Source organism: Notamacropus eugenii, chromosome 3 (genome assembly GCF_028372415.1).
Source record: "Notamacropus eugenii isolate mMacEug1 chromosome 3, mMacEug1.pri_v2, whole genome shotgun sequence".
Classification (NCBI taxonomy): domain Eukaryota; kingdom Metazoa; phylum Chordata; class Mammalia; order Diprotodontia; family Macropodidae; genus Notamacropus; species Notamacropus eugenii.
In genome coordinates, this window is record NC_092874.1 from 20,950,662 (window position 1) to 20,975,916 (window position 25,255).

General features: G+C 42.9%; 2 protein-coding genes across 4 annotated transcripts in view; one reads left to right on the forward strand and one right to left on the reverse strand.

Annotated features, from left to right (window-relative positions):
- Positions 1-305: 305 nt before the first annotated feature.
- Positions 306-2,722, reverse strand: LOC140532516 (uncharacterized). Of its 2 annotated transcripts, none has more exons than XR_011976556.1 (2): positions 1,814-2,722; positions 306-934 (listed from the first exon to the last, which is right to left on the reverse strand). XR_011976556.1 is itself a non-coding variant. In XM_072651053.1 (2 exons), the coding sequence occupies exon 1, from the start codon at positions 2,642-2,644 to the stop codon at positions 2,000-2,002; it is 645 nt and encodes a 214-aa protein (XP_072507154.1). In that variant the 5' UTR covers positions 2,645-2,722; the 3' UTR covers positions 306-934; position 1,999. The 2 variants fall into 2 exon arrangements, 1 of the variants encoding a protein (XP_072507154.1); XM_072651053.1 differs by having other exon boundaries at positions 1,999-2,722.
- ZNRF2 (zinc and ring finger 2) overlaps positions 2,643-25,255 on the forward strand; it is a 45,893-nt gene continuing 23,280 nt past the window's right edge. For both annotated transcript variants that reach the window (XM_072651051.1, XM_072651052.1), the window contains exon 1: positions 2,643-3,054. In XM_072651051.1, the coding sequence (XP_072507152.1) occupies positions 2,643-3,054 (412 nt within the window). The remainder of the gene's footprint in view (positions 3,055-25,255) is intronic.

Here is a 25,255-nt window from a genome sequence, read left to right on the forward strand (position 1 = left end):
CTTGGACCTCGTCTCAGAATCCTGTTTTTAGATAATTGAAGGAAATGCTAACTTTCAGTTAAACATTAGTGAAAATAAAGATATACATTTTCCTTACCCTAAAGGGAGCTTTTGCTGTTTTTCCTAGTTGTTAAGTGCTCTCACCCTATCTAAACTATCTGCCATTTGCTGGGTTAACAGATTCTAAGCTTCTTGGGAAGAGGGCTGTTTCAGTTTGGGTTTTTTTTTTCTCTTTGTAGCCACTGGACACAGGGACTTGTACTTAGTGAATGTTTCTTGAATTGAATAGAAACTTCTAGAAATCATAGGCATGGAAATGCATTTATTAAGTGCCAAATATGTCCCAGGCACTATGATAAGAGAATTGTAGAGCTGGGTGTGATATCAGAGCCCACCTAGTCTAGCTTATTTTACAGATGAGGTTTTTGAAGTTTTCAAACTTAAATGACTCACCCAAGGTCACCAAGTGATTTTAAAGGGGCACCCTGAGGTTAGACCCTGGTGTCCCCATGCCTGATTTTGCTGCTGTAACCACTCTGGCCCAGCAACAACCTCGCCTTTTCAAAATTCACCATGTTTCCTCCAAGGGTGATCTCAGGATCATGGGGGGGGTGTCCCTTTCTGGCTGTGTCAGCCTAGGTCCAAATCTGACCTTCATCCTCTTCGAAGGGATCTTTTGGCTCCAGTATCTGCAGTCAGTGAGTTTCCTGTTCTTTGTACTGGTGAACATTTAAAGGAAATACCTTGAGGAACACCCACGGCAGTTGGAGGTAGAGGAACATTTTAAAGATCTCTCCAGAACAGACTACTGCAGGACTGTGTTCAGCTATGGGCCTCGATTTTTAGAAGAGCATCGACAGAGCCCAGGATGGTGCAGGAGCTGCATCCACATCAGACCTTCAAAGGGCAGGTAGAAGGAGCTGGGTACGTTTGCCTGGGGAAGAGAAATTTTAGAAGAGAAGAAATAGCTTGTTTCCAGTATTTGGAAAACTTTTTTTTTTTTCAAGAGAGATTCTATCTGTCCTCCTTGGCCCTACAGGGCAGTTAGGAGATTTGGGTGAAAGTCGCCCAGAGGCAGATTTGGATTTGGTAGGATAGTCAATTCTCTGGATTCCAGTTCCTGGAATCCTGTAAAATGCTATTTTCATCTGTAAAAAAACACAGGGCTTCTGCACGGCGCCTGGCACTTAATGTTTCTGGACTTAAACAGAATGAAAAAGGGGCAGCAGAGCCTGCCGCCCTCCCGGAAGCATGGCTTCAGGCTTCAGGCTCAGAGTACCCCAAATGCCCCTGGAAGCCAGACTTCACCGGAATCTCGGGGACTTGGGTGCTCACTTGGCCCAAGCTCCTCATTCTACAGACGAGATTGGCGACTCGGTCAGTCAACAAGCATTCCTTAGACATTTCCCCGACGCCCAGTAAAGGTCAGCCCCTGCCCTCCAGGAGCACCCAGTCTAACCGGGAGCCAAAACATGGACAAACGACGGACGGAATAATGGACTGGAGGTCAGGCTGGCCCAAGGTCACATGGCTACCGCCGAGCCGAGGCCGGACTTCCCAGGTCCTACGTCCACGGCATCGGCCCGGGGCTGGAGGAGTCCCGGTAGTCTAACGCCGTCACCCCGACGCTCTGCACCTCACACACAAAGCAATTCCCAGAAGCCGCTTCCCAGACCAGGGACCACGTGCTCGCCGCTGGGGGCCCGAAGGGAGGGAGCTTCGGTTGGGGGCGGGACTCAGACAGGCTGCTCCCGCCGGCCAATCAGCGTTCGGCCCGCGGAAGGGGCGGGGGCTGTACCCGAGGACCGCTCACCTTGCAGGGCAGGGGGCGGAGCCAGAGGCCTGTCCATCATCCCACCCTGCCCCCGGCGTGCCCTCCGGGGCGGATTGTACCTAGACTCGGCCCCGCCGGGGGTGGAAAGACTGGGGAGAGGGGCGGGGCCGCGGCGTGCCCATCTAGCGCTCAGCCAGCCGCAGCTCCTCCTCAGCGGACTGTACCTTAGCTCCGTAGAGGGGTGGGAAGCTGGGGCGCCGAGATCGGGGTGAGGGAGGAAGGGGTGCAGGGCGGGGCTGAGCTGCCCCTGCAAAGAGGAGAAGTGTGTCCGGCCGGCGACGGCAGGGAGGGCTTGGTTGGCGCCCCGCCCGGAGCTCCTCGCGCCCCCACGGCCAGCGGCACCCCCACCCCCGCCCTCGCACTTGGCCTCGGCGGCGGCACGTTACTGGGGGCGCGGCGGCGGTTGCCGGGAGTCGCGGGGAGGTGGCCGTCGGGGGCGGGGCGTCGCTCCGGAGGGGGCGGAGCCGGGGGCGGGCGGCCCGGCGGCGGCGGCAGCGGCGGCGGCGGCGGGCGGGCGGGCGCCTCCCCCCAGGCCTGGGGCGGCGGAGGCTTCAGAAGGAGGAGGCGGCGGCCGCGGAGAATGGCGGCGGCGGCGGCGCTGGTGGCGGAGGCAGCAGCAGCGGCGGCGGCGGCGGCGGCAGCGGAGGCGGCGGCGCTCTTGGTCCCAGTCCCAGTCCCAGGCGAGGAGGAGGCGGTGCCGAGGCCCGGGGAGGGGACAGCGGCCTCACCTAGCGGCGGCCCCGGCGGCTCCGGGGCGCGGCGGCTCCGGCCCACCTGAGGCTCCGGCCCGGCCCGGCCCAGCCCGGCCATGGGCGCCAAGCAGAGCGCCGCCGCCAACGGCCGCGCCCGCGCCTACTCGGGCTCCGACCTGCCCGCGGCCGGCGGCTCCGTGCGGGCCCGCGCGCCCGCGCCCCCGGCCCCCGGCTCGGCCGCCTCGGGCTCGGCCGCCGCCCCCGCTCCGGCCCCGGCCGCGGCCGCCTCGGGCTCGGCGGCGGGGCCCCGGGGGGGCGCCCGCTCCCTGGGCGGCGGCGGCGGCGGAGGCAGCGGGGCCCGCGCGGCGCAGTCCGCCTTCCACATCCCTAGCAGCAGCAGCAGCAGCGGCCCGTACGGCTCGCAGGACTCGGTGAACAGCACCCCCGACGAGGGCCGCTCGGCCGCCGGCGGGCCCCGCCTCGTGATCGGCTCGCTGCCCGCGCACCTCTCCCCGCACATGTTCGGAGGTGAGTCCGGGGGCCCGCGCGCCCGTGGCCTTGACCTCCACCTCCCCCGGGCCCCGCCCCGGGCGCGATTGGGACCCCCCACTGCCTTCCCCGGGCTGCCCCCGACGCTTCCTGCCGTCGGAACTTTGGCACTTTGCCTGCCACTGTCACGTGCGGGGGTGTTAGGAGATTGCCGGACAATGCCGGGGCGCTTGACGGGGAAGTTGGGGGCGGGGGCTGAAGAGAGACTTTCCCGGAGCCCCCCTGGCGTGGTGACTGGGGCCGGCCCCTCTGGGGATCGGACTTTCCCTAGAAGATGCCCCACTTGCACGTAGACCGCCTCCTGCCATGTAGACTTTAATGGATGATGTATTTATCGCTTATTTTTACCTAGAGTCAAATGCTAGTTAATATGAATCTGCGCCTTTCCACATCGCGAACGTTTTGAAAACAAAATTCTTAAAGTCCTTTTTTTCTTGTTCCGTTGACCAAGGCGTTTTCTTATGAAGGACACGGGAGAGTGGTTGATGTACAAGAAAAGCTAGCGTGGAAAAGGAAGCTTGGCAAGGGCGGCCCAGCGTACCCTGAGCAGAAATGGGAATAATTTAAAATTAGGGGATGGTACTTCTTTGTCTGTAGCCTTTTATGTTCTTCTTCGTTTCTAAACATCAGCCTCTGAAACCATGTTTGGAAAAACCAGCGTAAGAGCAAAATTTTGGTGTTGTCACAAAAAGGTGTTAAAATTAAAATATGCATAATTTATCTGTTAAAGAAATGTGCCAGAGGAAGGTAGATCAGCTAGTAAACATTTCTGATTGGAGGAAATAAGAAAAGAATCTTTAAAACCTGTTGAATTTATTTGTCATATACACAAGAGGTTAGCACAGAGCTGGTTTTCAGTTTCAGTTTTCAAATTAGTGTAGTTGGAAAGGGAAGTGCTGGGGTCAATCCTGTTATTTTTCATTTTAAATAGAATTATTGTGAATTTTTTTCTGTGTAAATTGAGTTCTGATTTTCTGGGCTTGAGATAGCTTTTCTCATTTTTTTTGTCTTGAAAAATACGTTTGACCATCATGCCTCTGGCACAACGGTGGCTATTCCCATGATTTAATTACTATAAGAAATAATGCAAAAGTATTATTACACCCAGAAAGACGGTACCTTTTGTAAAAGAAATCTCAAATTAGGGATAGTAGAGTGAAGTTGACAATTACTGTGTTTCTATCAAAAGTTGTAGGTGTAAAAAAGCAGGAGTTTAAAAGTACAGTAGTTTTATCAAGTTAATCTTTTTTCAAGCTTGTTGATTCTTATTAAAGAGGGGATTCCATTATGACAATTTCACTGTGTAGCTGGAGTGCTTTGTTTAATAGACATAAGTTACATTCCCAGTCCAAAAGCTGAAAACATAACAAAGTTGGGGAATTAAAAAGGAGGGCACTGAACCAACTTGGGTTGTAGGGAACCCATCAAAGCAGAAATGACCACCCCTTTCTTCCTTCCCTCCCCCTTTCTTGTATGGGACTTTTGAGTAGTTGAGTAGGAGGGGAATTGTGATTACTCTCAGTAAGGAGCTTTAAGGGCAGATAGAGTCCTGTAACTTTTGTTTTAAGAACAACTATTGAAAAATGAAAGGGCCCCTGAAAAAGTGACCCATTCTACTTGCTAAAGGATTATTGGTGGAACTAGGGCAACAAAATATTGCTCCCATGTTTTGGAAATGGGTTCATTATAGATGAGTCCTCCTTTAATAGTAATTTGATATAATGCATTTGTAATAGTATTTGATATAATGGAATGTTACTGATCATTTAATTGAACTGGCAATCAGATAATCAAACACTAAGACTTATCATAGCTCTGTTTCTATTCTTTTAAGTTTTTGTCTTGTTTCTTACATCACCATAATTATCCTACCCCCTCCTCTCCAGGAGAGCTGTCCCTTATGAGAGTGTTTTTTAGAGAAGAAAAAAGTCAACACAACTGATACACTGAAAAAGTTAAAAAAAAATACTCAGAATGTGTGCTGCTTGTGGACATTCTCCTTCCAGGAAGCAGACTTTGGGAGGCATTTGAGGGAAATCTTGTCTCTGCTCATTCAAGTCTTGCTTGATCTTTATAATTTTGTCACATTTACCATTGGTTTCTCAGTATGTGGCTCTTTCCATTTACATTGATTATCATGGTCATTGAGTATGTGGTTTTCTTGGTCCCATCAGTTCAGGTAGGACTTTTCCTTGCCTCTGCAGGCAAGGAAACACATTTCTTACAGTACAGAAGGATTCTATTACATTCATGTACCACATTATGGTTACCCATCCTTCAAGTAAAAGACCTCTAGTTTGTTTCAAATTCTTAGCTATTAGAAAAAAATGCTTCTATAAATATTTTGAAGTATGTGAGGACTTTTTGCACTAATGGATGGCTTCCTTGGGGTATACGCCCAGTAATGGAATCTCTGGTTCAAAGGGTATGGACTGAAAGTCCCTTTAGTTAGATATGGACATTTTAGTCCCTTTAATTTTGTAATTCCAAATTGCTTTCCAGAATGTACAACTTTACAGCTCCACCAACAATGTATTAGTCTGCCTTCCTTCCCACAACCCTCCTCCAAAAGTGATTTTTGGTCATTTTTGCCGATTTGCTGCAGGGTATGAGGTGAAAGGTCAGGGTTATTTTGATTTGCATTTCTTTTATTGATTTGGAACACATTTTTCTGTGGTTGTGAATACTTTGTAATTCTTTTGAGAACTGTTTGTTTTGTTTGACCATTTATCTGTTGGGGAATGGTTATTAGTTTTACATATACATTATGTAAACATTTATTTTTATTACTTATTTGTACATCTTGCATACCAAACCTTTATCAGAAGAATCTGAGACAGATTTTTTTCCCCTATTTAACCACTTTCCTTCTTATTCTGGATGCATTAATATTGTCTGTGCAGAAATATCTGTTTAAAGTAATCAGTTACCTATTTTGTCTTTTATAATTGCCCTTTATCTCTTTGGTTAAGGCTATATCTCTTACCCATAGCTGTGAAAGACAGATGATCTGTTTCTCATCCAAATTTTTTATGGTATGGTCTTTAATATTAAGGTCACATATCCATTTAGAGTATATTGTAGAATACACTGTCTAAAGTGTTGGTGTAAATCTAATTTCTGCCAGACTGCCTTCCAGTTTTCTCAGCATTTTTTCCTGAATAAGGAGGTTTCTTCCCCCTCATAATTTGTTTTCCACTTTGTCAAACACCAGGTTATTGAGTTCTGTTGTTTCTGGATCTCCCTTGTCTAGTTTGTTCCATTGATCTGACTCTCTTTTTAGTCTATACCAGATGGTCTGGATGATGGTATAACTCTTAATGTGCTAAGTGAGAGGGCACAAAGACAAGTAAAACGATTCTTGACCTTAGGAGAGCTTCCATTCTAAGGGAGAACTCAACACATGTGGATGTATATACTATATACACGCATAAAGAATTCATACAAAATGAATACAAAGTAGTTGAGGGGGAAATAAGCTGAGGCTTGGTGAGGAAGGTGACCTGAAGGAAACCAGGGATTCCAGGTGGCAGAGGTGGGGAGGGCTATGCCTTCATGTCAAAGCTACTGAGGCTGGAGGTCTGCAAGGAGCAGAGGAATGCCCCTTTGGCTCAATAGTTGTGCAGGGGAAGAGTCCTGTGTGAAGTAAAATGCTGCAAAGGTCAGTGGGAGTCAAATTGCCAACGGCTTTGCATGCCAAAAAGAGGGGGCTCAAGTCTGATCCTACCAGAGACAGCAGGGAGTATAGCAGGAGAGCCGTGTGGCCCCAAGGCAAAAGCTCAGCAGGCAAGTCTTAGAGCACTGGGTCTGGAGTCAGGCACTTAACCTCTTTTGGCTCAGTTTCCTGAACTGTAAAGTGGGGATAGTAACAGCACCTCCTTCCCAGGGTGGTTGTGACGATCAAATGAAAGAGTGTTTGTAAAGTACTTGGCATGGTGCTCAACACCATAGGGTCTGTGTTCTCTCCCTCCTATGAAGGAGGAAAATCATTTTGGGTAGCTGTGAGGAGGATGGATTGGAGAGAGGAGGAACTTTGAAAACAGGCATACATAGTCTACTAAACTTACTGAAAATGTGCAGTCAATAACTTATTGACCAGAAATGGAAAAGGCCTTTCTGAGTTAGTGAAAACTCAACACTGCAGAGTATTTGTAAGCAGCTTTAGACTTCCAAGGACTGTATTAGATTATGAACAGGTATTAATATGTAAAGTTAAGCTTAATTAAAGTTTACAGTGGGCCTGAGAAAAAATGCTGTAGGTGAAGAAGACCTGAATTATCTCAAAGTAAGATTTAAGTATTAAATTATGTAAAATTTTTTTTAGCCATAAAGTACTGAAGAAATGCAGGTCTGATAACAGGTCTTAAAGCAAGTTCAGGATTGTTATGATTCCATATCAGAGTATGACACTTTTTCAAAGTGGCCTGGAACCTGCATCTTACTTTCTTTTTCACTTTTAATCATTTTTGACAACCTTCCTGTTACCAGGACCTCCCTTGATCCTTGTTGAGGACAGAAAGAAAAATGGGCCTAAGACACTGCATGAGGGATTTCTGTTACATTGAGGAGTGCTGGGCTCTGAGGGCAAGTGCAGAGTTGAATCTTAGAGCCTTGGAACTAACAGCTTGTTCAGCAGCTTTTCTCCCATGAAGCTGAGACCCTGGGATTATACAGGTTACATAGCTAATCAGTGAAAGCTGGAATGGGAATCCAGGGTTCCTACTTTACATCCTCTGAGTAATTCTCCCTGTTAGATGGATTTGAGAGATGTAGTGGGATCAGAGCAGGCCTGGGCCTCCATTTGCCCTGAGTTCAAGGCCTGCTTCTCACATACACTTGCCATGTGACCATGGACATCACTCACTAAGCTTTCTCTGCATCCAGGGTTCTTAAAGAAACCTGGGGTTATAGAACTTTTAAAATAAATATTCCAATAGAATGGGTTTCCTTGGTAGTCCTTTGTCATGTGAGCTTTAAAAATGATTCTATGTAGTGGTCCATAGGCTTGGCCAGACTGGTCCAGAACTCATGAAAAAAAGGATGAGTTCCCTGCTCTACACTGATGAGGTCATAGGCAGGGACTTCCCCACCTCCCCCACCACTCAAGAATTCAGTGAAATTATGTCTAAAGGTAGAGAAATGAAATGTACAATCTTTTCTTCCATTTCCAGTTTATGAGTCAAATTCTACCAAAATGGATCCCTTTCTGGACTGCAAATATGCCCCAGAACCTTGTAGTAGACTGAGAGTCAGGTTACTGATACAACATACTGGTTGTATGTACCACTGTCTACTTTTAGGCCCTGGGCCCTAGGCTTAACCTTATTGAGCCTCAGTTTACATATCTGTAAAAAGAGATCTGTCTAGATCATGTCTGACTCTTAATATTTGTATTTCTAATTGATTAAAACTAAGAACTGGTAGAAAGAGACAAGGAGTAAAATGAATTTGATTGATCTCTTGTTATATCATTTTTATTCCATATGAAATTTTCATACTACTGTATGAAAACCCATTTTCTGATTGATATGTATGAGATTTATGATGTGAATAATTGCAGTCTGAAATGATGACCTCAGCTTCTGCAGTGCATATTCAGGCTTACAGGGGAAGGAAAATCAACTAGAGTCCCCAGGGCTACTGGTTATGGGTAGTTTGTGGTTAGTTGGGAGCTTGTTTGGGCAGGTTAGCACATGAGCATTTCTCTGATCTGATTGAGAACCTCCTCTACCAAGAGTTACTAAAGGATGTTTATTCTTGAAAAAATTCAGCAGTTTAAAATGGAAACTATATCCAGACAGATTGGTCTCCTTTAATCATTGAGATTCATTTTTATTGGATCATAATTCCTTTCCCATTATTGAACTGCTCATCACTTTGTGAGGGAGTACTTCTGCCCAGCTAGCCCAGGCCTCACTATTCTGACAGGAGGAAGGAAAAAGCTGCTGCTTCAGCATACACTTGGGAAGAAACCTACTATGGGCAAAACATGCCCTATACACAGGGTCACAAGAATTCTTCAAATTTAAGTTGTTTTCTTTAGAAAGCAGTGATGTCAGGAGTATTCTGTCCCCCACCCTGATCAATGTCAAGGTTTTTGCTTTCAGAAATTTCTGTAATAAAATATAATAATCCTATATAATATAATGAAGTGGTTCTTGTACCACTGGCTGCTTCAGCAACTCCCACAGAAAGTGCAGTTCCTGAAGCCCATTTCCTGTCACCCCCACTTCACGTTCTTGGAGCAGGGAGGGGAGGATTTTGACACTGATCCACAGATAGTTAAACCCTATTATATGCCAGGCATTCTGCTCAGCTAATGGCTTTTCAAGAGAATGTTGTAAATAACTTAATTTTTCAATGTTTCTATGAAGATCAATGACTTGGAATATATTGATCTGCTTGCCAGATGAGATTTCAAAGTGACTTAATGGTCCAGAAGGAAGCATGGAGGCAGTTTTAATACAGCAAAGTCCTTGCCTCAGTTATGTCATTGAGTGAACAGTATTTATTCCTGAGATCTGTCTAAAAGTTGTTGATATTCATATATCTAAATTGACATTGTAGATGGTTGTCTAAAGCACTGACATTTTATTAACACAGTCTCTAATGGATTATTTATTTTCTTTCGCAGTTGTTGAAGTGCTTAAAAATTAAAGACAACGTAGTTTAAATATTGACCAAGAATAGATTTTATCTCATTCTTTTGCATGGATTTATTGGTTAAATTTGTATTTTAGAATTTTCTTGTCAGTACTTTTATCATATGTTTTCTTATGTGTCTGTGAATTGTCCATGAACATATTTAACCACACTGCCTAGCTTATCTAAAACCACTTGAACTGTCCCATAATACTTGGTCAGCACAATGAAAGAATGTAAACAAATGAGGCTTCTTACACAGGGCCCAGCCATAATGCTTCCTCCTTCCATGGCTATAAAGTAGAGACAAAACTTTGGTCAGCATTTTGTTGATTTTTGGGTTTTGGATGTTGTTTTCACTTCCCTCTAAAATGAGGTCTGTGGCAATTTGAAATTTTAATATTTAAAAAATGTTGTGGAATGATACCTTTTGTGGAATTTGCAGTGATTTGAACAAATAGCATTAAGAAATACTAATTATCAATCTGTCTATAATACAGATAGAATGCTTTTTTTAAACAAGCTTTTCCTGTCAGCTGCAGCTTTGTATTTTAAAAATTGGCTAAAACAGAAGTTTATTGCCTTATTATGCAGATGAATATTTGCCTTATGCAAATAATGAACATGGTGTTCAGTCTAGATCAGCAATGGGGAAACTGCGGCCTCCAGGCCATGTGTGGTCTTCTGGGTCCTCAAGTGTGGTCTGGGTTAGGGATAACCTATAGGACCACATGTGGCCTCAGGCCGCAGGTTTCCCACCCCTGGTCTAGACTGATTACAAATCACAACAGTGGGGGGAGTTATACGCAGATTCCCAGTTAGTGGTTCTGAGGGGGCACGTTTGTGCTTCTGGTCCTTTGGCACGAATGTATTTAAATACAATGAATAAAAAACTTAATATCTGACATTTTAAAATAGATCTTATAGTGATGGTGTGGGAAAGGTGAGTCAGAAACTTGTGAACTGCAAGATATTTGATAAGGAGCACTTCATGACTGTCCACAAAATGTTAAAGGAATGTGGGTTGCAACCTCTTAAAGTAATGTTGGCATTCACCAAGTGAGCAGGCTTTGCACCTATGTAAGCTTGGGAATCTGTAGGTGTTTTGCACCTTGTTATTCCCTGGGCATAGATGAATCCTGTGAAAAAAAATTTTTTGACCCAGTGCATCTTTTCATAACACTTCTCTTCCCACTGAAAAGGTTCAAAGTATTTTGAAGATCTATCAGCATTTATTCTTTCCAGAGATATTTTAGCTATTTCTGTGTAGTTGCTAACCAATAAAATACAATATTTAAATGTCTAGTTAAGAATATTTATGATAGCTCAGATAATACAAGTCACTCTTTATCAGCATAATGAATAGTTCCCTTAACAAGTGGAAGGGACCATCATTTAGTAAATATTTCATGAGATTTTGGATAATCAAATTTGCATCAGAAAAAATGTTATATTGTTACCTGGCACTCAAAAATACATTTCTATTACATAAAAGTTCTATCTACGTTAATGCCTTTTTGGGGATCTCTTGGGAATTGAAGTACCACATGTCATTGAATTATTCAGATAACATAATTTCACTTAGTAATAAATTGTTTTACTCTCATATTCTGATTTCTGAATCCACCATTTGAATGAACTCTTCCTTCAAGGTTTACCTCTCAACTGCTAAATTCCCATGGTCTCGCCAAGACTTCCTCCTACTTCCTGTACAACTTTCAGTTCTGTTGACTCCCCCTCCTCTACGTCTTCTGAACCACTTCTCATCGCCTTTTCTAGGTATGTCATCTGTGTCCAGATGCCCCCACCAGGGCTATGTCCTTGGCCTTTTTCTCTTCGCTTCTTTCTAGGTAATTCATTAGCTCTTCTGAGTTCCATTATCTCTCTGCAAATAAGTCCTAGATTATATATCCAGATCTGATTTCTTTCCTGAACTCTCTACTTGGATGTTCTACCAAACTCACCATGTTCAAAATAGAACTGATCTTTCTCCTCAAACCTCCCTCTTTCCTTCGAGCTTATCTACTCCTGTTGAGAGTTCTCATCACTATTCTCGAGGTCTCTGAGGTTCACTACCTTGACTTTTCCCTTTCCCTACCTCCCCATACCCAAACCCTTTGGCATCAGAATCAGAGCTTTTCTCTCCATGTCACATGGCAGATTCCCTTATCACCCTTTCCCTGTCCAATGGCAGCATGGCCTCCTTTCTTCTAGACTGTTCCCCAATCCAACCTACATAAAGTAGCCAAAAACTATTTTCCTAAAACTCTGCTCTGACTTCTTTCCTCTAATCAAAAAAAAAAAAAACCAAAAAAAAACATTACTATCTCTAAAGATAAAACACAAATTCCCCTTATCTCAACATTTAAAGGCCTCCAAAGATGTGGTCCCATTCTACTTTTTCGATCTTATTTCCTGCTACTCCCACTCTAGTATGCTCCATTCCAGACAAACTTGTCTACTAGTTATTCCTTGAACAGCTCTGTGCATTCATTCACCCAGACCTGGAATGCATTCTGGGCTCTCCTCCAATGAGAAGTATTTCTCCTTAGTTATCAGTTTCTTCCCCTGCAAGTTATTTTATTTATTTAGCTGTAGGCTTTTTTCCTTCCAAGCAGAATACAAGTTTCTGCAGGGCAGGGACTATTTCTTACTCTCTTTCCTTCTCCCTCCATATAGTCAGCCTGTAATAACTTTTAAAATTTTTGCTTTTTTTTTTTTTTTTTAGTGTAACAGCACTTTGAGGCAGTTGGTGTAAGAGGTGGTCCCTCTTTACAGATGAGGAAACTTAGACCCTCAGAAGCTGTGATTTTGTTTGGCCAAGTTGGTAAGCCAGTCACCTGACTGCAGCTGGCATGCTTTCTACTACACTGGAGTAGCCTTAATAAGTATCACTGTTTTTTTTACTGCAATAGTTATTGACAAAATGGTGCATCTATATGCTAAATATAAAACACAGATTTGCAGAAGAATGTATTCATATCAACTCAGTAGGACTAAAGGCGTGACTTTCTGTTCTTGAACACACTGAACGTGATGTGATCTAGTTTTGGTGACTCGTTTTTATGATCATCACTGTGTAGATTGAGGTGCTTATTGAGGTCTTCTCTTAGTCTTAAGAAGAATCCAGCTTCTGTCTGTCACGGTTAGCTGCTAAGACTTTTGGGTATCAACCCTCTTTTTTTTTTTTAAACAATCTCTTATGATTTGATTCTTTTAAACTTCTTTGGACCAAAAAAACTCAACTATCAAGGTTGTTAGTAGAAATATACTGAAAAACTAGAACTGAGGTATAATGTATAGGGACTGAGGATGGCCCGGGGAAAAAGGTCATCTAATTTCATGTTCTTTGGCTGCCTTTTCTCTGCTCTATTCCAAATATAGACAGATACTCACCTGTGTCATAAATTGATTCCCTGGAAACATGACGTGGAGTTGGTACATATTTAGACCACATTTCTTTCTCTGAAGACTGATATTCCTGGTGTGTGTGTGTGTGTGTGTGTGTGTGTGTGTGTGTGTGTGTGTGTGCATGTGTGTGTGCGTGTGTGTGTGGTGATGGAGTTTGGTTATGTGATATTAACAACTGCTATTGCAAAATGACCTATATGTAAGTGAGATATGACTGGATTTCTGGTGTATGCCAGACAAATTCTGTTCTTCTGTCTGTCAACATTAAAGATGATTTGAGAATGTCGTGACCTGTGCTGCTGTTTCTGGTTGCATATCCTTCCCCCCAGAGTTTTCTTCTGCCCTATTCAAAGAGGTGTAGATCCAATTTGAGCTGAACTTTTCCTGCCTCTTGTCAGAATTAGACGTGGTGATCATTATGATGATGATAGCTCACATGTAGGTAGCACTTATGTGCCAGGCAGTGTGCCAAGCACTTGGGAATTTTTATCACATTTGATGCCCACAACAAACCTGGGAGGTTGCTACTGTTATCCCCAGTTTACAGATGAGGATACAGAAGCAGGCAGAGGTTAAGTGACTTTTCCAGTGACTTCTCTAGCTAGAAAGTGTCTAAGGCTGGATTTGGACTCAACTTCCCCACTCCAGGTCAGTGGAGTGTGCCACCTAACTTCTAGTAGCAGTCCTGTCATATCTGGCAACTAGGAATTTGGTGCCCCATCCTCCCCCTAACCTCCATTTAAGCCACTTAGACTCTTTCTTTAGAAGTGACACATAGGGACATTTGAGTTTTAGCCTCGAGTGACTGACCTAGTCCTTCTTCCCATCATCCTGAGTGTCTTGATTTGTTTGCATCCAATGTTTTAGAGCAGGTTTGAGGCATCCTATTTATTGACGATTACAGAGAAGCTATACAAGTGATCATTCAGATCACTTCAGTTTGGGGATTACTTTATTTTCTCTACTACTAGTTACTTAATCCTTGATTATATAGGAAAAAGAAACAAGATGGTGTGAATATAACCTGAGGCTTCATTTTAGCCAACTGCCTTTATCCAACAAAATCTTTTTAAATTTAAGTCAAAAGATCTTGTTTGGAGCCCTGACTCTTACTATTGAATTCTCCTGGCACAAAGGGAGGGTGGATACTATTTACTGTACTAATGACATCCTTGTTCCTCCTTTTCCATCTTTCTAATTCTATCTCCTCCCTTCCCCTTTCCTCAGAGGATCAACTGAGAATACAGGAGAAAGTTCTGTGTAGTTAGAGAACTGTGTAGGAATGTAATTGGTTGTTATTCATCAGTCCTCAGCTTTCACAGGAATTGCCTTTGTTTCTACCTCTGCATCTGATGCAGATGCTAATAGGAAAGATACGGACAGAAGGTGAAGCGTGAGACTTGGATCATGAGTCCCTGAGAAAGTCAGAGCTGGAGATTTGGAGAGCTTCAATTTGTGGCTGTTCAAAGCACTATATTTTATTGTTGTTTGTGATTAAATTTTTATGAACTGGTATAGCTCTATATGCTATATGCTAGTTAGTAAAGCTTTATGAACTTCCTAAATAATTAAAAAGCAGGCTACAACAGTGGTAAGAAGCCTGAATTCTGGAGTCTAAGGATACCTGGGTTTAAATCCCTTCTCTAATGCACTAACTTCCCTGGACCTCTGTGGAGGTGGGAAGAATTAAGTAGATGGCTTCTGATGGTCCATTAAGCCCCAGAGCTACTGTGTAAAGCCTTGAGGGGAAAAGAGGGAAAACTTTAAAGAGTCTTGCTTGTCTTCAGCCCCTCTGCTTGTCGTCTCTGTAGGTTGGGGAGGAAAGGTTAGTTGCAGATTAATCTTCCATAAAGAGGGGAATAACTGAAGTGCCACATGAATCCCATGAATGTAGCTCATTTTCAGGCTCTGTCTTACCTCATTGCTAACGAGTGTAGTTACCGAAGGAAACATTTGATCCGTGTCATGGAGTGTGCTGAGTCCCAGAAACAGGAATGGATTCTAAAACTACAGAACACAAGTCACAGTCACACTGAAGAGTCCTGTACACTGGTATGATGTTAAAGGAACTACCCAGGGGTGGGGAGGGACCTTCACCCTCGGGAGACCACATGTTCCCCTTTTTAGGTCCTCAAGTTTGGCCTGTTGACTAATCAAGTTTTTTTATGCCTTTAAGGAAAGTCATAAGGATTCTGTCTTCAAAAGGATGCTCAGATATATCTTTGATCCTCATACCTATCCTGTAAAGTAGGTGCTGTTATTATCTCAATTTTACAGGTGGGGACCTGAGGCTTAGAAGTTAACTGAGCTGCCCAGGGTCACACAGCTAGGGAGTGAGGCATGGCAATGAAAATGCTCAGAGGTGGGAGATCTAGAGTGCCTTATTCCAGGAACAGCAAGGATAGCCCTTAGTGGAAGCTAGGATATGAATGAGGCTTGTAAGAAGCCTGGAAAGGTAGGAAGGAACCAGGTTATAGAAGGCCTTGAAAGCCAGAGTTTTGTGTTGATCCAGTGAGGTTGCTGGAATGGAATGGAATGGGGTGGGGGTTGTCTTATCTTTAGGAAGATCAGCGTAGCAGCAGACTGGGAAACTGAAAAAACTGTAGGCACTTCCAAGGTAGAAGGTGAGGAGTAGAGGAAGAACAGGTGAGTTTGGGGCCTGGCTGCCTGGGATGCGGGTACCCCAGGCTACAGTAATGGGGTACTTAACAGGAAGGGATGGTTTGAGGTAGGGACATGAGTTCACTTTTGGATTATGTTCATTTTAATGTTTGTGAGATCCCTAAAAGGCAATTGGAGATGGAAGAGCTGGAGATAAAAGGGCTAGACAAGTCATCTGATAAGCTGTGGGAGTTGCTATCACCAAGAGAATTGTGTGTTTTTGTCCTTTTCCAAGAGGATCATGACATCAGGAGAATGATGATGACATGATTTGCAGTTGACTTTGATTTGAGTGAGGGAGAGCTGTGCGAGGTCACCAGCCTTACTTTATCCTTTGGAGCCATATGGGTCCTGTGGCCTTGTATTCGTCAGGATGACTGGAGATGGCCCAGGATGCAATGGGAGACCCTGGCCCTTTTAGGCTCAGGCGTTTTCAGGTTCTCACTTTGAGTGAGGTAATCGCCCATTCATTGAATAGGCTTCTTTAAGAAGTTAGTCTAAGGATGACCCCTTTAATTAGAAAAAAGAAAAAAAATCAAACTGGAAGAGGAAGACCCTCAGGGTTGCTAGTCAAAAGAGAAATAGTTATACCATACCAAGAGAATTAGTGGAAAGGGAGAAGAGGACCCAGGACAGAGCCCTGGGGAGCCTCAGATGTTTGTGGGAGTGACAGATGAAGATCCAGCAAAGTAAGCAGGGTTGGATTGGTCAGACGGCTCAGAGGAGAATTCAGAAAATGGAGTACCAGGGAGAAGGGATCTGCTGTGTTAGGGTCTTGTTTTACAGACCAGCCTTGGGCAGGGGCTACTTTTATTTCTGGGGGTACTGAAGTGAGGGTAAGGTTCAGGGGAGACTGAGGTTGGTGTCTGCCTTTCTTCCAGCCTTCTCCTTCCACTGACCAGGCCAGTTAGTTCCCTTGCTCCTTGTAATATGTGGTGTTTATGGAATTAAATAGGAATCTAATTCCAACTCAAGTAACAGAAAGAGAGTTGGGACTTCAATTTTTGTCTTCTGATAACAAGAATAGGTTGTCCTTCCTGTGCCGCTATGCTGACTAAGAGCAGCTTACTCAAGAAAACTATCTCTTGGGGAAGAAAGAAGTTGGGTCCATGAGCCCTGCCTTTAGGGGCACTCTACCCCCACACCAGAGGGGGCTGCATTGTTAGGAGGTATGGTTCCTACCCATTTGCTACTTGCAAATTTTAAAGGCATGATTTGGTTTTATCCCAGAAATTTGGTTGCAATTTAAATAGAAACATCCTTTTGGTTTGTAAAAGAAGGCTGCACCTTTGTGTGAAGGTCAGAGATGTGTTCACTGAAACCTTGCAGATTGGGATTGTACCTTGCTTTAAAAAGAGACTCTAAATCATTCATAGCATGGAAAACTACTGGTAGGTGTAGACAGTAATTATTAAAATATAATTAAAAATTAATGGAGACTTAAAATAACCTGGTGTCTGTTCAGAGCTCATGTGAAGAGGGCACTCACTTGCCAAGAAAGTGATTTCTTTTGGTTGCTATCCTGTTGTCAGAGGCCTTTGGGGGTTCTTGCGTTTTTTTTCTTTGAGGTGGGGGGTGGGGCAGTAATGTGTTGCATTTGCAACCTGTGTGACCTTAGACAAATCTCTGATCCTTGGGGAAAAGATTAAGACTTAAGGTATGTTGGAACACAACCTTAATAGGGAAGTTTATGTGAGAAAAAGAAACCCAAATAGTAAAGCCTGATCATTTCAATCTCAGTTGTTTTAAAAGGTCCCTCAGGAAAAGGGGGGAGAAACATTTAGGCACACCACATTTTGACAAAATGATGACTTGAGAAATCAAAGTATTCCTGAGAAGTTGTGTGTGGTTGTTCAGTTTTTGCTAATGAGTTTCTCAGGGTCTTTTAAAATAAGTCATGCTATTTATAGGAATTCTACTAGGAATATAACCAGCCCTTAATTTATTTTGTGCATCTGGACTTGCATGAGGTTTACCTGAAGTGTGACAAATGCCTGAAGTTTTTAACCTTAGATGTAAAAATTCCAAATGTGGGTTCATTCTTAGTTCATTCTTAGTGTTAAAATGATAAAGTATATTTTAAAATCCTCTATCTGGCTTGTTTATCTTAAATTTAAGATGACACTTTTTTTTTGTAATATTGAAAACATACTATGTATTCACATATGATAGATTTCTTATGTTCTGATTAGTCTAGAAAGTGAGAGTGAAGTGAGAAAACTCTTCAAGAATTGTATCCTAATTCTTTTTTTTTCATTGTGCTAACTCCTTAGATACTTATACTTTGTTGAAAACAATAATTGCCCCAGGTACAAAATTGACCAGTTACAAAATTTTCAATGGAAAAAGTTAGCAACATATTTGTATATTTTGTTACTTAGTAATTCCAGTGAAACAAAGACAGAGTAAGTGGCATTCAGTGATGCAGGAATGTAGTGAGCCAATAGCTCTCAGCGGATTGGGGGAATCAGTCCAGTTTTAGTGAGGATAAGAGGATTTGAGTAAACTACTTGAGCCTCATTTTCCCTTCTTACCCAGTATAGTTCTATTTCTATGGAATAGAAAAAGCTGACACTGTTTTCTAGAGTGAATTTTGAGCATGTGAGTGACCAAACACAGCCTGGGAGCAGAAATAGGAATAGGTGCCTGACTCCCAAAGGGAGCATCTGCTCCATTACTGAAGAGGCCTCCGACTGTTGATGTGCAGTGGGAATGCAGCCCAGCTTCACTTTGCATTGATTTGAGTTTTCCTTTTCTTTTTCTACCACTGCTACCTATGTTCCTCCTGGAGCCAATAGTTTTATGGTAAGTATATGAATCAACTCCTGATTGACAAAAGGTTTTTGGCCTCCTGGTGATGTTTTTAACCTCTCGTACCTTGGTAAAAATCTTTGTAGACTACACTCACTGTAATCTCTGTGGTTTCCCAGGTTCGGGGAGTGTGTGTGTGTGTGTGTGTGTGTGTGTGTGTGTGTGTGTGTGTGTGTGTGTGGCCCACCTCTCCCTCCTGCATGCTGTGTCCCATGGCACTCTGTATCCATGTTTTACAAAGACTCTTTACCCTAATCTTGTCCTCTTTCCTTCTCTCAGCTATTCTGCGTTTTTAAAAATAAGCAAGAGTAACTTTGTGATCTTTTCCATCTACGTTACAGTCTTTTCCAGATTTGGTTTGGTTTGTTGACTACCTTGTTAATAAGGTATCTTACTGTGCCTTTTAAAGATAAGTATTCGTGGTGCTGCTATCCTTATTCATTTGCTCTCTTAATTCCATGTTTCCTCAACAGATTTTGTGTTGCTTTGCTTCCAGTTCAAGTCTCCAGACTATTCTAGTTTTGTATGTACTTTGGGGGGAGGGAGACTGATTTATTAGCAAATTTCTGATCTGAGCAATATTTTGTCCCCTCAAATTTGGCAAAGTTTTCCTTACCTCTGGGGCCTGTGTATTTCAGTAATGAAATATAGGATTGAAAAGGATACAAAGATGAGAATAAAGCAAAGGCCTGAATCATATTCATGCCTACAGTTCATTTTCTGACATTGTTGAAGTTAGAAACAAAGTTCTATTAACTTCTCTCCATTTAGCCTTGATTGGTTCTGTCCTTTTTATTTTTTCAGATTCAGGGCTTTCTAATGACAACATTTAAAAGTAATAGCTAATTAGTTAGAACATAAAATTTTGATGTTTCAAATATAGCATAGGAAAAAGCAAGGGCAGCTAGGTGGTACAGTGGATAAAGCACTAGTGTAGAAGTAAGGAGGACCTGAGTTCAAATCTTACCTCAGATACTTGACACTCACTAGCTGTGTGACCTTGGGCAAGTCACTTAATCCAATTGCCTCATCCTGGGTTATCTCCAGTCATCCTGGTGAATATCTGGTCACTGGATTCAGATGGCTCTGGAGGAGAAGTGAGGCTGGTGACCTGCACAGCCCTCCCTCACTCAAAACCAAATCAAGTTCAAGTCATGTCATCATTTCTCTGATGGTGTGGTCTTCTTTGGCAACGAAGGATGAACACAGGAAAAAGCAAAGTTGACATCAGAGCCAGAAAAGGGGAATAAGGGTCAGAAGGCGACCATCTCCAGGCTGAGCAGTGCATGAATGTCCTGTTCAAATATATGTTGGAGGGAGGGGAGTGAGCTCGATTCACATTTTTGAGTTCTAGTTAGTCCAGTCTACTCCAGGTTTAATAAGTAAGGTTATTGTTGGGAGTATCTTGGTGAGCCTCTTAAGTCAGAAATTCTGAGTCTTTTCTGTATTGTCAACTCCTTTGGAATTTTTTTAAAACCCTTTGACCATTTTTCAGAGAATAATACAATTAATTGTAATTATATTGTAATACATTTATGAAAATATTTTTAAAAAACAAAGTTAAGAGCACCTGATTTAATTTATAAACCATAAGAAAAATTCATTATTAGTGGTTTGAGTTAGTTTTGCAGTCAAGAAAAAAATCAGCTCTTACCCCTTTTAATTCATTGGTTTATTTAACTGGACAGAAACACAGGTTGGTTCATATCAGTATTTCTGTCTGTTTGCTTCTCCTTCCCCACTTTGTGAAGGCAAAGACACAGTCATGTGCTTACTGTGTGGATAAGGGCAGCTCAAGTATTTATGTGTCTTTGGTTTAGCTACCTGACCTTGTAGAATCATATGATTTAGAGCCTTAGAAATCATCTAATCAAACACCTTTGTTTGACAGATAAAGAGAGATTAAGTGACTTATCCCCTCAGAGATAAGAATCTAGACCCAGGTCCGCAGCCTCTAAAGCCTATTATCAGTTTTTTATATCATAATATATCAGTCTTTTATGTCATATTGATTGCCTTATTACTATCCCCTTTCCATCCGAAATAAATGTTTGCATGGTATGATAGTAACAAATTTACATAATTCTTCCCAGCAGATTCAATCTTCATACTTGTCATAGGGAAGGTAGAATCTTCACCTGAGATTGTGTACCTGTTAGTCCTTCAGTGGGTCGCAGAATTCCAGAACTCAGACTTAGGATTCCAGGGAGACCATTCATTTGTATGGTGCCCTTTAAGTCCTTCACCGGAAGGCTGCTTCCTGTGACTGGGGCCTTAGGTTTAGAGACATTCCTTCCTTGCTCTGCTTATGTGATACCGCTTGAAAAGGTCTAGAAAACAGCTTGTTTATTTCCTACCAGTTAATTTGCATTTATTTTGTGTATACTTGTTACTTGTTTACAGTGGACAGAAACTTTGTTTTTCTATCAGCTGTGCCTACAACAGTGCTTGGCTCATAGAGATTGATGAATTGATTTGCTGTGGCTTCCCCAGCATCCTAATTCATCATTCACAGTGGGCTGTCACTCATTTATCCTCTCAGTTGCATTTGTGATGAAGTTCTGTGGTGTTGTAGGAAAGGATTTCGAAGTCAAAGACCCTGGGGTCAGACTGTTTATGCTACTTACTACTCTGCAAGATCTGATTTTGGAGTTAATGGGCCTCCTCTTACTTAGAGAGGTCTTCCATATAACCCAGTGATCATCAATTTCAGTTCCTCATATGATTTGTAAGAATGCAACTAAGAGAATACACAACTACCTGTAATGTAAATTTAAAAAAAATTCTAAAATGATGTTGAAATTCCAGTTACTGATCTTGAATCCAGAGAAAAGAAGAGGAAACAATTTTTTTCCTCTCGGCAGGAGAGATATATGGAGGATGATGTCTATATTATCAGACAGTTGATTTCTTGTTTGGATTTTTCTCAACTTGTTAGAAGGAAAAATTCATTTTAGTGAGGGTTTTTCTCAGAAAAGATCATGTTTATAAAGAGTCATAAAGGTTGACAACATGGGAGAGAACAACACTTTGCTGTGCACTAGGTAGTGGTTTTTTTTTTTTAATTAGTTGGAGTAGATGAAATAATCCAACCAAAGATCCTAGGACTTAGGGAGGATAGTGAGTGGGCACCAAGTTTCCTATGTCTGTCTGAATTCAGAAACGCTGTTTCTTGTGGCACAATAATACTCTATTTCATTAACGCACTGCAATTTTTAGTTGCTCTCTGATTAATAACTTGAGTAATTTGTTGATAAACTTTTTGCTACCCCAAAAAGTGCTGCTGTACTTTGTGTGTGTGTGTATGTATAAAATTTTTAAATGTACTCCTTGGGAAGATGCTTGTCTACACTTTCCCTCTTGGGGTCGCTTACTTAGCCTCAGTTGTTAAAGGATTTGAAGGAATGGGCTTCTGAGCAGGGTTGAGTAATTTTGGATCATGAGATGATGACACACTTGGGAGTCAGGAAGAAGGGCTGGATAACCTGAGAGGCTGCACCCTAGGGAACTGAACTAGCCAGCAGTGGTTGTGTTAGGTCCCTTTACAGTCTGGCCCTAGTGAGGCCTGGACTGAGCTGGAAAAGGAGTTCATCCTACCTCAAGCTTGGAACTCTGAATCCAGACCTTCTGGGGAGTGGGGGAAGGTGCCCAGGGACCTGTGATTGGCAGTGCCCCTCACCCCCAGGCAACATACTCCCTCCCCTCCTGGCTGCCACTGGCCTAGAATGGCCTTCCCTTATTTGTCTGAGGCTTAGAGGTGAAATCACTTGTCTGAGGCAGGATGACAGTTAATTGGGGTCTTTCTAACATCCCCCCAGCATGAACTTCTCTTGATGCCACAGTTCAGCTCCTGTGCAGGGGATTGACTGGCACAACACCTATTTAAATTAATTATAATGGAAGTTTCCAAAGTTTCAATGTAAATCCCAATTCTGTTAAACAAAAATGTAACATTTATTGCCTTTTGTGCAAGGTGCTGTGCTAGGGACAAAGGATGCCAAGATAAGCCATAGAAAATGGTGAGTATGTTTGCAAGCAAGTCTGGTCCAAGGTGGAATATGATCATGGCAGATAAAGAATTGTAAACAGGCTGAAAAAGCAGATATCCCTGAAGGGAAGGAAAAAGGAGAAGGAAATGGTCTGCACAGTACCTGGCACTTGGTGTGTTGGCACCAGAGCTAGACCTGGACCGGGTGTCCTCCCAATCGTGAAGGATTTCCTTGTGTCAGTCTCCCTTCTCCCATCTTCTGCAGGAAACCTTTTCTTTCACCTAACTCTGTTGCCTTCCTTCTTTTAATTATTCCTGTTATATCCTGTTGGTAGCTTGTGTGTACAAGTATTTGCTTGTTATTTCTCCCCCATTAGACTTGAGCTCCTCAAGGGCAGGGACTGTCCTCTCCCTCTTTTTTGTACCCCCAGCACTTAGCACATAGTACGTGGTGGATATTTGACTCTCCTCCTTTCAGATAGGCAAGAGACAGAGGACAGAATGTGTGAGACAGAATTGCAGGGGCTGTCCTTTTGCCTGTTTGTGTCGCCATTACTTAGCACAATTCCTGGCACATAGTAGGCTCTCAATAAATATTTATTGACTGATAAGGGAACTTTTTCTTTAGAAATACTGAAAAAATCTGTCTTTTGTTTCTTACGTTGGCAATAATGGGTGCTTAATAAATTCCCATTTGGTGTCTGAGGTGGTGACTGAATTGCCAGTTTTCTGAGCTGGTTTGTTTTGACTTGTATTTCTCTTAGTGGTTTGAGGTATTCTTTCCTAAGGTGGTGAGAATTGTCTGTTCATCTCCTTGGACCACTCTCAACTAGGGACTGGCTTTTGGGCTTAGCTATTTCTCCCCTACTCCAGCTTCCTCTTCTCGGGGCAGCTTTTCCTTCATCTGCTCTTCATTAAGTCCCGTTGGTTCCTGTTGCCTCTTGGGTCAAATAGAAACTCTTGTTTTGATGATAAAGCCTTTGGCCTCCTCTTCCTCACACGCTTTTCTCCACCCAGTAGCTTTGTGTCTCACTGGCCCACTCCTGTTCCCCCAATACAACTCCTTGCCTTCTCATAGTGTCCTCTTCCAGTTCCAGCACTTCATTTTACACAGAGCCTCCTCCTGATGCCCCCAGCTAGGTGTATGCTCCCTTTCTGACTATGTCATATTTAACTAAATTGGATTTATTTTGCCTTCACTATACTTACTGCTTGGGACAGCTACGAGGCACAGTGGATGAAGTGCTGGGCCTGAATTCAGAAAGCCTCATCTTCCTGAGTTCAAATCTGGTCTCAGATACTTACTTGCTGTGTGACTGTGGGCAAGTCACTTCACTCTGTTTGCCTCAGTTTCTATTCTGTAAAATGAGCTGGAGAAGGGAAATGGCAAAGCACTCCAGTGTCTTTGCTAAGAAAACACCAAATAGGGTCTTGAAGAGTCAGACATGACTGCAAGTGACTGAACAATACTTATTATACGTGTGTGTGTGTGTGTGTGTGTGTGTGTGTGTGTGTGTGTGTGTGTAGACTCTTCATTACCTAGTTCAGTGCCTAATATGTAGTAGGCAGTCTTTATTGTTGATTGAAGCAGGAGAGGGAAGGCTAAGATATCAGACAATAGTTGGCAAGTCCCTTTAATCTGCAACCAGGAGAAGTTAAAGGTGGGGGGGAGTGATTGCAGTAGTTCTACTTCCCCCACTCCCTCCCCAAGAGGATGGGTAGCCTGAGAAGCACAGCAGAGCAGGTGCAGGGTTGGGTCTGACATCAGGAATGCTTTCTACCAGCTCCTAAGAGATGGGCTAGATTCTCCAGCTACGTCACTCCCTTTTGGTACAGTCTGTGCAAGGTAAGCCACTCACTTTGGTATAGATAGTGGCTTCTGAGCATCCTCCCCACTTTGATTCTTATGATTTCTGAAATCAGAGTGGGACTAGTACTGCCCAGGTAGAAATCCCTGCGACTCAGAGCTAAGGTGTAGTAGACCAGACCTTGTTGAACTTGGAGCATCTGTGAGTTGTCCAGGAACTGGAACAAGGATAATTTTATGCTTAAATTGTTAACAGAGGAGAGCAAGTCGTGATCCTGGAAATTCGTACCTGGCCAACTAAATTTTATACCTGAAAATATGGTAGAAAAACAACCACAATAATCACCTTCTTAGGACAAATGATATGTTTTAGATAAGGATAGATAATATTGAAGGTCTGGTCTTAAGAGGACCCGGTGCTCCAGAGGGAAGCAACAGCAATTACTTTATGTCTGCTTTAGTTGTGCTTCAATAAAGCAGTCAATTTATTTACTATTTTAAAATTTAAAACAGTTTTGTAAACCCTTTGTTTCTCCCTAGCTAATTATCTGATTAGATAGTAAGAATTATTGAGAATTAATTATTACAATAATTGAATATACTGACTTGTGTAGTGAGCCTTTTAATACACCCTTTTGTTACAATAATATGAACTTTTGCTAGTCACTTGTTTTAAATGATTTGGCATTAATATCACAAGCTTTTGACACTTATCACGTTGTATGTTTAACAGGCCTTTGACCAGTCCATTTCTCCACGTCTTTTCTTGATTATAGCTCATGCGGTTAATTGCTGTTTAAATCAGACCCACTCAATCTTTTGAAGCATGACTGTTTCCACCTCTTAGATAACTTTTTGTG

Excerpts from the sequence above, each read along its gene's own strand:
- LOC140532516 (XM_072651053.1), bottom strand. The coding sequence starts at position 2,644 with ATGGCCGGGCTGGGCCGGGCCGGGCCGGAGCCTCAGGTGGGCCGGAGC.